Source organism: Seriola dumerili, unplaced genomic scaffold (assembly GCF_002260705.1).
Source record: "Seriola dumerili isolate Sdu_G_001 unplaced genomic scaffold, Sdu_1.0 BDQW01000149.1, whole genome shotgun sequence".
In the NCBI taxonomy this organism is placed as follows: Eukaryota; Metazoa; Chordata; class Actinopteri; order Carangiformes; family Carangidae; genus Seriola; species Seriola dumerili.
The window spans coordinates 14,958,963-14,976,029 of NW_019174404.1; the positions used below are offsets into that span (position 1 = coordinate 14,958,963).

At 44.0% G+C, this 17,067-nt stretch overlaps 1 protein-coding gene across 1 annotated transcript in view; it reads right to left on the bottom strand.

The window, feature by feature from the left end:
- The window catches only part of LOC111225998 (AT-rich interactive domain-containing protein 1B-like), a 178,992-nt gene that overhangs the window by 114,242 nt on the left and 47,683 nt on the right, over nt 1-17,067 (bottom strand). The window contains exon 4 of the mRNA XM_022751071.1: nt 8,735-8,839. Coding sequence (XP_022606792.1) covers nt 8,735-8,839 — 105 coding nt within the window. The remainder of the gene's footprint in view (nt 1-8,734; nt 8,840-17,067) is intronic.

Here is a 17,067-nt window from a genome sequence, read left to right on the forward strand (position 1 = left end):
GTGGAGACGCTTTAAAGTCGAATCAGCAGGCTAGTTAATTCTGCAATTTTGTGTATTGATTTAGTTATCAGTTCCTCACTTCCTGTGCAGGATTTTAATGAGGACAGTAGTACTTGACATTAGATGTAAAAAATCTTACTGAGGTGGACAAAATCTGTATCAGTTGCCAGTATAGAATGACAGATAAATAAAATGTTGCAGATTATTCCATTATTCATCTCACATTCAGTGTATTGTTTTGCTGCTGTTAAGTAACTGTAACACATGGACAGTCCAAAGCTGCATTATCACCACACACACACACACACACACACACACACACACACACACACACACACACACACACACACACACACACACACACACACACACACACACACACACACACACACACACACACACACGCATATATATATCTATATATATAAATATATATAGATATATATATATTTATATATATATATGCAGGACAATGAGTGTACCTTGGTTACGTATATACTGGTCATAATAAGTTGATATCGTTCACGGACACCAAACCTGTGAAATACTATACTATACTTTTCTCCCCTTCATTCCCCGCATCCCCTTCAATCATGCCATCCTCCTTTTCCATTTCGCCTCTCCTCATTTCTGCACTGCTCCCTCCCCACTTTACTCTCACCCTTCTCTCCTCCCCTCTTTCTTTCTCTCTCCATCGGCCCCCGACCAAGGAGAAGCGATTTACAGCAGCAATCCGTCGCTAATTCTCGCTCAGCGTTCATGAAAAATGTATAGCAGGCAGACTGTGGGGAGATGCAGATTGGCGCTGGGCCCTCAGCGAGAGCCTGGCTCTGCATTAATGGAACATTATTTTCACCCTCTCAATCCCTCCATCCCTCCTCTCCATATACGTCTCTTCTCTTCCTCCCTTCCTCTTTTCATCTTTTTATTATACTGTCTTATTCTAAAACAGAATCTATCTATCTATCTATCTATCTATCTATCTATCTATCTATCTATCTATCCATCCATCCATCCATCTCTTCTCCTCTCTCCCAGAGTTTGATGAAACAAAAGCCATAAATATTCAAGGACTCAGTGGAATATTAGCAGCTCAAACAACCCAAACACAGCTATCTGCAATCTGAACAACTCTGCATGTATGTGTGTGTGTGTGCTTGTGTATTTTTGCATGAGCATTTGCCTATGAGCACAGTGTGCAGCCAGCTAAACCTTCTCAAAGATAATAAGAGGAAAAACTTTATCTTAATCTTTAAAAGGCACGACGTGAAGTTTGAATCCAGCTGTGAAATGGGTCGTGTGTGTGTGTGTGTGTCTGTGCGTGCACCTTAGCATGGATTCACAGATATGTTTGTATGTGTGTATGTGTTTAAAGAACAGGTATCTTATGAGAGTAGATTAATAACAGCACTGTAATGCCATCAGGACTAGTCACAGTGAGGATCATGCATAATAAACCTCCCAAGGAGTTTACATTCACACACATACACACACACACTTCCTGTCACTATAGCAACGCTGGCGGTGTTGCTGCCCCTAACTTCAAAGTCAGATGTAATTTCAGCCTCCCAGCAGCCAGAGGGAGCCATGGTGATGACAGAATATTCCTCCACTGATGGCTCTTTTCCCCCTCCATCCCTCTTTCAGTTCCTTCACTTTTCTTCTCCTCTATTCCTCAGCTGACTCCTTCCTTCGTTCTTCCCCTGCCCAGCCAGCCTGCTGGGAGCTCAGGCATCCAGGACCAGACATAAAAATAAACCCAGAAAGGTTAGAAGTGGCTGACTGAAGCTAGGGCAAGAGGGACTAAAAGGGGAGGGGGAGGCAGAGGGGGGAATAAGGGAGAAGGGAAGGAAAGTGGAAGGGAGATAAGGAGGAAAAGGAAGGAGGGAGGTGATGCAGTGTTTTACTCATTCTTTCCAAGTCTTAGTCCATTTTCTCTCAGTTTTTCTATACTGCAGTCAAGAGTGAAAAATCAGCAGAAGAAAAGGTTTATTGTGAAAAGAAAAACTAAAACTAAAAACCCTATCAGCTGCAGCAAATGTCACTCAGCTTGAAATATTTGTTACTTCAGTCCACAGTTTTATCCACTGAGGAAGAAAGTCTTCCAGATTCATATACTGAAAAATAATTTGACTAGAAGGTTTCCCCATCCAAACTATTAATGAATATAAAATAGATGTTTCCAATCCTCAGTTCAGATTGGCTCAATAACATTTGAAAGATTTTAACAGTTAATTTAAATATTAATGTAGTAACAGAAAATCACCATTTATAATAGAAGGCTTAGTGCCAGAAGGGCATATCTGGCATTAATGCTTGGTGAAAATGAAATCGATATATCAAGCATGCACTTGATCTATTTGGTTGTTCTGAAATCAATAGGAGTGTTTTATCAAAAGCAAATCAAACACTAATTGAACAGAGTGACCTGAGGTGACGTCTTAGCCAAGATCCTCGTCACATTTTAACAGCAGCACAGGATGTAACACCTCGAAAGGACAAGCAAAGCTGGTAAAACACGCAGTGTGTCATGTTCATTTAGTGTGTATATCTGATATCCCGATAAAGCAGCCTTTATGTTCACACACTGTCACACTGTTGACTGTCCCATGGCGGATCAGGGAAGACAGTTTCAAAGGTGTTGATGTGTGTTTTGTGTCCCATAAAAAAAACAAAACAGGTCTACCTACTTACACACTGCTGCTCTGTCCACTGTGGGATGATTACTGTCCCAGATATCAACAGACACACACACAATTGCATGCATGCAGAAATGTACATCAACACACACGTTCCCACGCACAGGCAAGTCATCCGCTTTCAATTTACATCAACCAATTTTATAAAATGTTTATGCGGAATCCTGCTCGTCACTGAAATTCAGATCAGCGGTGTGTGTGCTGCTGTTTTAAACAAGCAGCCATGAGCTGCCTCTCCTTCTCTGTCCTCTTTTTTCCTGAATCTAAACTGGTCTTCCTAATCTGCTAGAAGAAATAAGCTTTGACAGAAGACACCAGCCAGAGAAACTGATGGGCAAAGGATAAAAAAAAAAAAGAAAAAAAAGAAAAAAAAGATGCAGAGTGGAAACATTTCTCTCCTTCTAGGGTCAGTCCTCGCTCCCTCTCCTCCTCCTCCTCCTCCTCCCCGTCCCTTATCTCCCCCTCTGTCTCTCCTCCTCTGTAGGAGACGCTGGTGGACAGGCGCCAGTGGAACCCGGACTGGTGTTTTCTTAACCAAGTTCATCCCTCTCCATTTCCCCCTCATTCTCAAATGACAAAGCCTGTCACACGCTAGGGGTGTACGCATGTGTAAGCATAGGGGTAGGTAAGTGTGTAAGAGTAGTGCTTGGACAGTGTGTGTACACATGCACACAGTTTTCCCTCTCTTCTTCACTCTGGTGTGCGAGGCCTCTGTCAGTCAGCGTGTCAGGGGTGGCTGGATATAAACATGCTCCCCTTCTCTCTCTCCCTGTACCACTGCTGCTCAGCCTTGTGTTACCACTTTGCTTTAACAACCTACACTGGCCAGCATAGTTCCCAGTAGGTAGAACAGTGTGTAGCCATCAAATTTTTTGCCATGAGATACAACTAAAAGCCCTCAGGCAAAAAAATACTTTATTGATCCCCATAGGGAAATTCTCTTTTGGTGTGTCTCTCCTCCACAGCTGAGAGTGCAGTGTCAGCTGGTGGGGATTCAGCGTCCTGCTAAAGGACACCTCAGCAGTGCAGATGCTTGACAACACAGAAGTTCAAACTTCCAGCTTCGGATTAAGGGTTGGTCTCTTTTTATATGACGTCTGTAGTCATCATTTCAAACCTGCACTGTAGCGACGAAGGCTTGCTAAAAGACAAAATTGGGTAAAAAAATCGGAAGTGATTTCTTATACGTGGCTATTGATCTCAAGGGCTTTCTCATATCTAAGCTGTTACATAACAGAATATGTCTGTGAATGTGTTATATTTGGATTTCAGGTATTATCACAGGTGATTTTCCTGTTTAAAGGGGATGTTGACATATAAGGATGAAAGACCTGTAGAAATTTACCAGCTTCCAACTCAACTTCCTGTTCGTCTATGTTTTCAAGCCGTAGGGGAACAAGTGGTACGGCCCCAGCGAAAACACATGTTCCTGGCTCTTGAGGATCAAAAAAAACCCCGTGTGTACATGAAACTGTGTGTGCGTGCTAAATGATTCATGAAAGGCAAACGAAAACAGGCCGGCATTAAAGCGGAAAAATAGCCTGTCTGCATTTTAGATGAAGCCGGGGTCCTCTGACTCGCTGTGTCATGATATCTGGGTCTGTGGTGAAACAGGGCAGACGTGAAAACACTGATTAGAGTACTAGTTTTATTCAAAAATCTGAAATTATACCATAAATTGTAAGGTCATATGGAGCGTGTGTGGATATGAATCAATCACTCTTATTGGTATTTGATCGAATAGGTCTAAAGGTTTAACATGACCCTGTACCTCACAGTGTGGAAGTGGCTTCAGATTAGCGGTCCTATTCTCAGAGCCTCTGTGTTCATAGCAGTGGCAGGGAGCTGCTGTGGCCTTCAGTGCTGCTGTCTGTTCTAAGAATAGGCAGCAGGGTCCAGAGAACATCTCGTCTCTGAGTCTCCCTGCCTCCCTCTCTCCTTTTCCTCTCCCGTCATTTTCCTCCCTCCCTCTCTCCCCCTTCACTCTGTTCCTCTCCCTTGCATTTCTTTGCTTTCTTGACTCCCTCTGCCTCCTTTCCTCCTCTCCTCCCCCCTGTGTGCACTAATGTGGAGGCTGAATCTAACCCTGCTGGATGACATTACTCTGTGCTGCCTGCTGGCCTGTCTGCCTGCCTGGGGACTCTAAAATAAAACACAGCAGTGGGGAGAGCCAGAGTGAGAGCACATACTGTATAGGCAGCCTGACTGACATGCTCTGATAGAGCACACACACTCTGTGTGTGAAAACGGCTCGCAGAGGACAGAATGTGTATCAAAGTGTGTGATGAATGTGTGTATGTGAGCAAAGGGGTGTGTTTGATTGTGAGTGTGTGGTTGTACCGAGAGAGAGGGGAGGGGAGCAGGCCTCTCCAGCTGTGCCCTGTCAATCTTTCATGACCTAACACTCAGGAAAAGAGAGAAGGGCAAGGTGGACAGGAGTGAGAGGGAAGAGACAGCGAGGGAGAGATAGTGTTTCTGAATTTTCCCTTTTGTCTGATGGAAAATAAGTCAAGGAGGGGCAAATGAGCACTGAAAGACATACAAGAGTATTTTTATCTGTGTGTGTGTGTGTGTGTGTGTGTGTGTGTGTGTGTGTGTGTGCTAGTGTGAATAACATGTCGCTGCCGGAACCCCATAGCCTGAATTCAACATCCCTCACCCTGAACAAGTGACAAAAAGATAACCACGTTTCACTTCACCGCTTCACGCCCTCTCTCTCTCTCTCTCTCTCTCTCTCTCTCTCTCCCTCTCTTACTCATTCTCTTTCTCATCCTGCTCTTCACCCTCCTGGCCCCCCTTCCTCACCTCACTCTCCCACCCCCAGCTCTCTCCCTCCGTCTTTCCACATGGCTAGCCATCCTCTCCCATGTCCCAGAGGATGGGAGGCTGTGCGGCAGCTTGGCAGGCTGTCAGGGGAGCGCCGGAGAGCAGGGAACATGTAGTGACTGGAACGGGGGTGGTGGTGGGGCTGTGAAGGTGGGGGGTTGGGGGTTGGGGGGGTATGAAAACCCTTGCTCCTCACCTCACTGTGCCACTGGAAGAACTGGTTTGGCTTAGTGAGGTTAGGCAAAAGATGCAAAGGGCTAAGGGCGCCACAGAGAGGAGGAAAACACAGAGCTCTCACTCTTCTTCTGTTTCTATGCACCGGATACGTCACCAACATAGCAGGAAATAACAATGCAGAAGTCAACATGTCATCCTGTGTCAATCATGCTGTCTAGCTCTGCAGCACCCCCTCAGGAACTAACGTGACACACTTTTATCGACCCATAATTGCCACACCTGGGGGAAATAAGGATCATTTTGAAAATGGCAGAAGCCAGCGGCGAAACACCTTTAAGCTTCTGTGCAATCTAAGCAGTGTTGACCAACATGTAGCACACACTACACAACATTACATTTACTCATTTGGCAGACGCTTTTACCCAAGGCAACATACCATTGAGGGACAACACTAAAGCTTCAGTGCAGTAGGAGACATTGGTGTAAGTCCTAAGAACTATCTACTGAATAAGTGCAAGGAGATGAGGTAAAGAAGCGCACAAGTGCATAGTAAGTTCTAGTTAGGCATGTGTTACAGGTGTTTTATTTAAAAAAGAATTTCACAAAATGGAGGCGACACCTTAAGCTAATATTTTTTTTCCTTTATATGGGCAGTACTGCCAACTCTGCCAAGAGGTTTCACTATCGAGTGCTTCATCTTCCCAATAGACAATCTTTGCTCTGGCTGCTGAATTCACTATTGTGTGCAACTGGAGGAACAGGCTTAGCTAGACCACAGCAAATGTGAAGAGGCGAGACAAACTGCAAGAGGAATACCACGGTATTAATTCTAACCCTGTATTAAAACTGTTAATGTCAGTTTAACATGGAAAAGCTCTTAATAAACAGATACTGGCTGCTGGTAACAGGTTACCAAGAAGCAGAGCTTTTTTAGCAGATAAGAAGGGACAATGCTGTTGAAAATATATACAGTGAAAAACACCATTCCCTAATTAATTCATTCAACAACCAATATGACAGAAAAGCAACATATTTCATTGCTGATGTTAGGCTGAAACACACGGCATTAACGTCAGTGTTAATGCTACATGGAAACTACACTGAAAAGCTCATGGTGAGCACGATACTTTGTCTTTATGTAATTAGAGCATTAACGATACAGATACTTACATATACTTATAATGCTATACACTACCAGGCATGCTATATTTCCAATACATTACATTTTAAAAGAACCAAGGGGCACTGTGACTTGCATTTGTGATAAGTTACTAAAGCTCTTTCTCCCTTTGGTCTCCCTTCAAAAATCCCGCCACATCACACAGCAGACTCGTCCCAAAACAACAACATGACACTTTGCCGACCCGCGCTCCCTCCCTCCTGACAGAGAGAAAGGGGAAAAAAAGATGACAGCAGCTTTAGATCTGACATCAAACGCCGGCGAGAGAGTGAGAAAGAGAGAGGGGGAGAGAAAAAAAAAAAAAAAAAAAAAAAAAAAAAAAACGGTTACATCTCTGCCGTGACAGCTTGCTGGAAGAGCCTGGCAAGCGCTAAGCAATTTCTCTCTCCTTCTCTCTCTCTCTCCTTCTCTCTCTCTCTCTCTCTCTCTCCCCGTCCATCTATCCATCTCCCCCTCTCTCCGTCTCTGTCTCTCTCTCATCAAAACTTGCCGCCGATTAGGATCTCTGAGAGCCATGCGCATTGGATGGGATGTGAAAACACACGGAGAACCCAAGGGGTAAAACGCCAGGATTAAAGTGGTGAGGGAATATGGGGTGATAGTGGTTGTGGTTCAAATAGATCGGCCCCCGCGACTGCAGTGGCTCCTCGCCTCGCCTTGCTCTCTCGCTCCGGATTCACACACTGATACATCAAGGCCATTTCTCATTATAGCACGAGGGGGGGAAAAAAAAGCTTTCATGACGCTGCTTTAGATGGAAAGACAGAGAGGGAAAGGGAACGGGGGGGGGGGGGGTTCAGAGTGTGGGAGAATGAAAATGAAAGAAAAAAGGAGAAATGCCAAGATAAAGCAGATGACATACTATTAGTAGTATGTTATGGGGGGAAAAAAGGCAGAGAAAGAGATAGAAAGAGTGTGTGAGTGTGTGTGTTTGTGCATGAGAAAGTGGAGTAACAGGAATCACTTGGAAAAATGACAGATAAATCAGCCACTGATTTGAAACAAAGCAAAGCCAGCCATCAGTGTGTGTTGAAACAAAGAGGACGACCAGTGCTCACAGACTTTAAAAGTGCAAGTGCATGGAAAATATTATGGCTCAATTTGAGTTCATACACTTAGCTTTTCTTGCAGTTTATACCCCCACCCCCCAACTCCTGAGGCTGTTCCAAAGTATCTGGTAAATTAAACGGCACACACCTCAAGCAGTGCCAATATTTGCGACTTTTGCAAAATGTCTATTTATTCTATTCTTGAAGCTGGAAGGGGAGAAATGATAGAGAGTAAAAAGCGATTAGTTTAGCCAAAAAATTGGAGCGGCCCACATCCCTCTCCCCTCATAGATCAGCCTGGCCTCACAATTTCTTCTCAATTACTCCTCCAGTCAACCTGCTTAACGATTTTTAGCTCGCTCAAATGCCAAGAGGCAGCGCATGTGGGTTTTGCATGGACTGTCTGTGTCCGTGCATATGCTTTGCTGTGCATGTGGGAGTATGTGTGAGTGAGTGCACGGTGCTGAGACCAATGGGCTGATGCGTGTGGCCTTTTTTGCCTTCTGCATGGGCGGCAGTCAAAACACAGACACGAGCTCTGAAATGAGCAGTCAGATCCATGTCGTCCCATGACACGGGAGACAAAGAGGCGGGTTACGCGGTGAGCGGAGCCATTTGATTGGCGGAAAAGCTGGGAATAGGGGAAGTGGAGGGAGACAAAAAGGCAAATGTTTCTACGAGGTTTCAAACTGTGTTTTGGTGTCCGCTGCAACAAAAGACTCTTTTGCCTTGATTCTGAGATCAGGCTTGCCTCAAATGTAATCCTGTATTCAACTGTATGTGTCACGTTCAGCCTCACTCACCGGCAGACTGGAAGGGCGATCCTGGGAGACGCCATCTTCGTTGTTGGCCTTCCCAGAATTCCCTGGAGCAGGACCCCTGGCGCTGTAGTTCTCCTGCTGGGCCTCCTAGAAAGAAAGACACAGAGAGAGAAACACACTGAGTCTATGATCAATAAATAAAAGGGCTATACTTTACAGAGCCCTCCAATTGTAGGTAGAAGAGTAACATAAAAGTTATATATACATACAATACTGAATATATACTGAATTTTATTGAGGCAATGTTTAGACCTAGAAGGACTTTGTCAGGCAAGTTATCTGGGCGTTACAGTATTTTGTATCATGTGATCTCCTAATTGCAGACAGAGCTGTCGTTTTGTCTCTGCATGTAAAGCTTGCTTTTTGTTCACATGAAGAAGACTTTGTGGGTCAGAAATTTGCATCAAAAACCACACAGACACACACAAACACATGAATGTGCACACACACACACACACACACACACACACACACTGATGCAGTACTTGCAGACTGATAATCATCCGAACATGCACCCATCAGCACACCATACCCGCCAATTCATTTCAACCAAATCCCGGCCTAACCACCCACTAATCCTCAAAACATACACACACACACACACACACGCACATATACAAACACACACCAATACACACACTCAGTTCTATTGTTCAATCTAAGTCATTTTCTTTCCCTCTGTAATCACAAGCCTATCTAGTGTAAACCAATTTTCTCCCCATTGTCGGAGGTGTTGCCCTCTCCCTCCTTCTGTATCTCTCCCTCCTTCCCTCTCCCTCTTCTTTTCATTCACCGCGGAGGTCGTTCCTCCATCATGTTAAGCGTCGGCAGCACAATGGCAACTTGTTAAAGAGCTCTGAGTGGAAGGATTAGTGATAACTGATCGGCGAGACGCGGCAAGAGATCACACGCGAGTGCTTGCACACACAACCAGACACAACATACACACAGCCGCACATTTATGTTATATTCACACATACAGGGTGTCCTCAGGTTTTTACTTTTCAAAATCCATTTTTCCCCCCGCACAGTTTGATTTCTTATCAGTTGTGTGATTATACTGTAGTAGGTGGGCAATATTCCTGTCAGGTAGGTGATATAATTTTATAGCTGAAGATTATCCTTCTCAGCCAGAGCTGTATCATGTGAAATGGATCTATTATTAGAGCATTAAATGTGTCATAATTTGTGCATCCGGGCTGAATGATACCAATTCAGTACTTTTGCAGATTCTTTAGGAAATCTAATCTCACGTTAATTTCTTACAAACATACAATAGCTGCAAAGTTACACAGTTTGCATGCAGTTTTAAAAGCTACGCGCACACAGATAACAACTGAATGTATTCATTCATCCATTATTAAGAAATGTAATGTAATGACCTTAAATGCCCTAGAGAAGTCTCTTCAAATTCACATTTCAATTATTAGCCAATTAGATCACCGAAGCACAAATTTTAAAAATTCAGAAAAAAAATAAATGCTAATGTTTCCTGAAATGTTAGTGTTCAGTATAGTCTTTGTAGGCATTTGCTGGACACTTATTCAAAGTACCATTTTTAGCATGAAGTGTACTCATGCTCCACCCACTGTAAAGCCACATCTCCCTTGTGCAACGCTCTTAAATCTGGTCCTGCAGTTTGCTGTGTGCAAGTAATCTCCCTGAACATGTTCACGGTGGTTTCATATGTTTCAGGATGGATTATTACATTTTGTCAATGAACCCTCTGCTCAGTTAATTGAGCATAACAATTTATCGCAATCTTAATTTTCTAAAAAAAAAAAAAAAAAAAAAGCATTGTGCTGGCAGCAAAACATGGTGCAGAGCAAGAAAAATAGGTGTGAAGTGTTAGCTATGGAGTCTGAAGCAATGATCACATGTAAGCTACCCAGTTCTCCAGGAACTAAAAGTAACTGGATTTTGAAAGAAAAAACAAAATAAAAATTAAAAACATTTATCTATGTGATTTGATGGGTGGTTTCAAACAGATACATGTTCTTATGGGAAATTTGTAAATCAGGTGATCTTTGTTTTCAGTCATTTCATGTAATTTTGGTTCAAATGTTCACAGCGATGATGTACAGTACACGAATTACAGAGTACCCAACAATCATTTTAAATCTGTGCATGTAAGAAGTTAGACAGCACTCATTCCTTTGAGGGACTTTAAAGTTACACTTGCGGATATATTCAATAATATTTGTTATTGTTTTAATTCGTGTGTCTCTGTGTGTGATGACTGCTTTGTGAGAAGGAACTGTCTTGTTGTGATGTTGTGTACATATCATTTTTTTCTCAGGTCTCTGTTGTAAAAGAGATCTTGATCTCAGTTAGACATCCTGAATAAATAAAGCTTAACTCATTTAGGATATTTGATTTCAAAAAATAATCAAAATGAAATGAGTTTTGCCATATAAATGGAACATCATGCAATAATCTTGTCACAATAGCTTACTTATTCCAGTCATAACCTAAAACCCAAAAAGCAGCATCATCCCCCTAACCACATCTACAAGCCAGAGGGGAAACCCCGTTCACCCAGATGTGGTTCGATCACTGGATAACATATCACCCCATAAGTGGGTGGGTGCGGAGAGACACAACAGGACTGCAGCAAAGAATGGAGGAGTTATTTTAAAAACAAAGCCATGCTAGTTTCCTCGTCAGGGCCCGGGGCAAGCGTTGTATTTGTGTGCACAGCCCCCCCTGTGTTTATCACTGGGAGCCTGGATGCACGCCAAACGTCAGGCTTTCATTACATGGTCGGACGTGTTTCGTTTGAAACAGAAACCCGACTTCGACACAAATACACCTCCACAGGTAAATAAAGACCTGGGGAAGGAGGAGGAGAGGAGAGGAGAGGAAACGGAAAAGGGAAGAGATGTGTAGTGGACAAGTGTTTCACACACAGACACACACAGACACACACAGACACACACACACTCATGTGACAGTTCAGTTCACACAAAAAAAAAAAAAAAAAAAAAAAAAAAAATGCACACACGGACAGACAGTTGCTCGCACAGTGAATTGAGAACAGAAGAGTGGCTGACCCAAGTCCAATATTTATTCAGGCATATGAGTCTGTAGTGTGCGTGTGTGTGTGTGTGTGTGTGCGTGTGTGTGTGTGTGTGTGTGTGCGTGTGCGTGTGTGTACTCGAGGGGATTTCCGTTTTAAGTGGGTCAAAGTGAGGTTAGCCTCATACTATTGTTTACACTCACGTTCTTACATCATCACTGTCAACTGTAATATGGACAGGGAAGGTGAGAGAGGGAAACAGAGGCTGGCAGGAGGGAGGGCGGAAAGACACAAGAGAAATGCAAAGAAAAGCTGAGATGCAAAAGAGACAGAAGGAGAAGAAATGAAGGAGGAGGAGAGGAAAGCAGAAGGAGAGAGAGAAACAACGGTGAAAAAAAGACTAGAGGCAGCAAGCGCACGAGAACATCAGAGGCAAATGAAGGAGTGCTGCGAGTGCATCCTTTCATTTGAGTTTTTTCCAGTCCATTGTCTCAAAATCCCATTTCCCAGCTAATTTAGAAGCTTCTAAAATACACTCCACTCCATACCTTAAGCCTTAGGCCACAGCTAATCCTGTCTTCACACGCACACACTCCCATACGTGCACACACAGAGACATGCTCATTCATCCTCCATGCTTTTCAAAAGACTTCATCTTGGCATAGTAGAAACGAATGAAGGATATTGAAGGCAAGTGTTTGAAGTACATCAGGGAATGCAGGAATCAAACTGTGAGTTAAATGCTATTAGACAGCTGTGTGGAGAGGCAGTGTAATATTAGATTTGATTGAATAGATGACTGCTGAATGTGGTGTAATATATAGAGCCGGAGAGGTTTTATGCAGACGTAAATCAATATTGTAGCACCACGTTAATCCCAGCCACTCTGGAACGGGAGTCAGTCGGTAAGTGTGAAATGTTCGAGAAGCAGAGACGTGTGGATGTTACACGCAGGCGATTGTTTGGAATATGAGACTTGCATGCACCCGCTTCCAAAAGTACTCAATCCGGCTTGAAATTGAATCTTTTGTATTGTGTCAGTGTGAAGTTAGACTCCCAGAGGAGAAATTTTCTTTTCCTCAAAGCGGAGGTCAAGGGTCAGCTTGTACTGCAGAGCAGCGCCTCCTAGAGCTGGCTGCCGTTTCAGTGCTGCAGGTTAAGGATGTCTAGGCCTCAAATATTATTTCAAGCCATCCCACACAAAAAATGTGACTCCTTTCTTTCTGTTTTTTTTTTTTTTTTGGCTCAGACTTAGTTTAAGAAGATTGCACTGGGCCTTTTTGGTCTAATGCACTCCGCACGTTCTAACTCTATATTCAAGCAGGGACTGAGGTGAAATGCTGCCTCGCTTTGCTTGTATAAGTTTGATTGCCTGTCTCAGAAAATCAGCAATGAAAATGGTATGACAGACAGCAAGCGCATTTGATGCCACCACTTGACACAACAGAAAGCAGCCAGAGCAAAATTCACAGCCATTACGCTAAGCTGGTTTTGGCTGACATCTGTCTCGATCTCCTTTTTTTTTTTTTTTTTTTTTAAACAGTGAGGAAAAGATGTGGATTACCTCAAACTGTACTTCAGCATTATTTATTTCAATTTTAACATGCTTGCTTTTTAATCCTGTTTTCCACTGCTATTGTTTGCTCTGGGCTATCCTGCTTTTATAAAATTTAGATGCAGATGTCAGTTTTTCTCATATTCACAATCCAGTAGGTGTCCTGCTTGATTCTGACTGGCTCTCAATTTATGAAGGCAAATGAACCAACTTCTACTCGCATTGTTTGTTCTTCTCCATCTACTTTTCCTCCCTTTTGTCTTGATTATATAAATATTTTGTTTTTTTTCCTCCAGCCTTCCCTCTCTCTCCTCAGTCTTAACTGCTCCCTCGGTCTTCATCACTGCACCTTCCTCGCTCTCATTTTCTTCCTCTCTGTCCCCATTAATCTCTGGCTTTCTCCACACCTCTCACATCCCTCCTACTCCCCATCTCTTTCACTTTATCCATCACTTTCCCTATCACTCTCTCCATCCACCTCTAGTTTTCCATCCCACCTCTCTTTCTCCATCCCCATCCCTTTCTCCGTCCTGCTCTTCTTCATCAATGCCGCCTCCACCCCGTTCTCCCTCAGTCCCTCCCTGTCTCCAGCCGCTCTCCTCATGACTACCAAATGAATTAGTCATCCCCCTTTTTCCCCTGCACCTTGGCAGATGCACATCTCCACAAAATCTGACGCTAATGCCATTAATATTCATTAAAAATTAAGCTTAATTGCGTGTCTTTAGGAGAGAGCCCCCACCCACACCCACACCCACACACACACATCCACACACACACACACACACACACACACACACACACACACACACACACACACTCACACTCACTTAACCATACAGACATGCACACTCACACACCATCAACACCAGCGCATTTGGCCAACACCTCCTGCCACATTACCCCAAGGACAGGGAGCTTCTGATGTCCATTGAGCACGATGCCGAGAAGCACGAACACACTCACACACCCAGTCAGATCCACTGGGTCAGTCACTGGGGAAAGACACGGTGATGGGAGGGTCAGACAGAGGTAAAACGCGAGGTAGTCTGTTTACACGCCGCTGTCTTTATTTCTTCATTTATGTGCGAATGTGTGCGTACCCTGCTCTCTGCCAGTAATTACTGTTGAAGGCAGTATTTTTAACTTTCATTCGGCCGAGCTGTTAAAGAATGACTGGTCTTCAAAGAAAAAAACAAAACAAAAAAAAAAAAAAACACAACAGACGTGTTCAAAAAGCTTCTACGCATCAGAGAAAGGCACTGATGATGATGATGATGATGATGATGGTGGTGGTGGTGGTGGTGGAGGGGGGAGGCGGGACATCCATATTCAACACCCCACATTCACACATGCACTGGTTCAGACTTGCAGATATGCACACGTGCTCACACCAATCAGACTGACTGAACCGTAATTGAAGCAACAATCAGCAGAGAGAGCGAGCTACACCGTGTTCTGAAAAATGTGACAAATCAACATTTGGTTATGATATGCTTGTCTTCCGTGTTTTCTTGACACTTACATCTTTTGATCCTTTGCTGAATATTTGGAAAACACTGCGGATACATTCTGATTACTACAGATATGCTGTAAATATATTATAAGGTAGACCTACTTTCGTCTCCTACAGCGGCCTTTTCAAACTGTGTGTTGGTAAGACTGCATGTAAATCATGGGCATTTATTCCAGGATACAGCCTATTATTATCATCACGGGAAAGGTGACCATTAGAATGGAAATAGCTGCTGTATGTGCATATGTGAGGATGCCTGTGTGTGTATGCCTACATATTGGACAGCTGTGTGTGTGTGTGTGTGTGTGTGTGTGTGTCTGTGTGTGTGTCTGTGTCTGTGTATGTGTGTGTCCAGCCTATCTTAATAGGTCCATTTGTAGCAGGACCTGTTCTAGTGCTGTGTCCTTCAGATTGGATTCTATCTCCGCAATCCCCCTGACCTTTAACACAAAGAGACTACAAGAGAGGACCAGAGCTCTGACACAGGACACACAAATACACACAGTCACACACACACACACAGAGCCACAAGCAAGCATTCATTCTTGCCCATATAAACAGAAACGCACACATGCAGACACAGAAAGAAATGCACATGCACACCCACACCAGTTTGTGTGCAGGCCGTCCCTCAGGGATGATGTCAGATGTAGCTAACGGTGTAAGCTGCAGATCCCGTTGCCAAGGCTTTCATTCTCATTCCTCTACACAGGCTAATCAAATAAGAGCCAGCCTTTGTACCATCTTCACTTCACACACTCCTTGCAAGTCCCCGTCACCACCACCCCCATCCGCCCATTCACTTCAATTGCTTTGGCTCACATTTAAGAGGACATCCACCCAAACTGGTGTACACCCACATGACTTTTGCTAAAGCATGGAGGAACAATAGTGGTGTGTTGGCGAGCTTGACTTTGACTGTGACATTTTTTTTTTTGGTGTTTTCTCTTTCTCTCTCTGTCTGTGAAGTCTGTATCCAGGAACAAATGTAGCGGCATTTCCTAACAAATGGCAGCTAAATGAGGCCCCTAGGGTGCTGTGCCGCTAACTACCGGCCCCCTTTTTTTCTGAGCCATTATGATTGTCCTAACCGTTCCAAAAACACCTCTCCCGTTCTCGTTCATTTGCATTTGAATTGCAGCTCGGCTGTACAAAAACAAACATAAATCAAAAAAGGGGGGAAAAAAAAGAAGAAGAAGAAAAAAAAACAAAAAAAAAACAATGGCGGATTCTGGTCGAGCAATTAGCGAATGTCAGTCAATGTGGAGGTAGAAAACACACTAAATTAAAAACATTGTCTCAAACATATGCAGACACACACGCTGACACACACAAAACCTGGCTGACATATACAGTATATACATAATTTTTTCTTTTTCAGTTTTATCATTTAGTTTTTGCTCGAAAACTCATCAAGCTTAAGTGCTCGTCAGCGGCGGCCAATCGGAGTGCGGCAGGCCCAGGGTTGCTGTGGCGATACGCAGGGACATTTAGAGGACTCCGATAAACTCTGCCATTTAAAAGGTTATGACAATTAACGCGGCTCTCTGCAAATTACCACTGCCAGACCTTTACCCACGGACGTCTCTCTCTCCCTCTTATCACCCCGCACCCAGCCTCACTCTCTCTCCCTCTCTCTCCCACCATATGCCCTCCATTTCCTCAGCCTGTCCTCCCTCCATCCCTCGCTCCCTCCTTCTTTCTGTCCACCCCCTTCCAGCCAGCAGCACTTTTATTATCCTGTTAATTAACAGAGTTCTTCACTTAATATTCAAATGGTGACCAATTAATGACATTGAACTTTGGGCGCCCCACCCACCCACCCACCTTCCCCTCTGCTCTCACCACATCCTATTCACGCTCTCTCTCTCTCTTCACACACCCTCCTTCCTGGCTCTCATTTCCTCTGTCTCGTCCCCTCAACCTCCCTACCATCGCCAAGGTGAGCTCCCATTTCCGCGTGAGTGAAAGTGTGTGTGTATGTGTGTGTGTGGGGGTGGGGGTGGATTGAGGGCAGCAGAGCAAGTATACAGCGAGGGGGTAATAAAGCCAAGGGGGCAGGCAGCAGAAAGGCTCCACGGCCTTTTAATTAACCTGGTGTGATTAAAAGCAGGGGTGGCAAAGGGTGGGGGTAAGGGCCTGCAGCCGGTCAGACATGGAGGGATGACGGACAGGAAGCAGGAATTGACACACTGGAAGTAGTGAACAGTACAGGTATGGTTGTG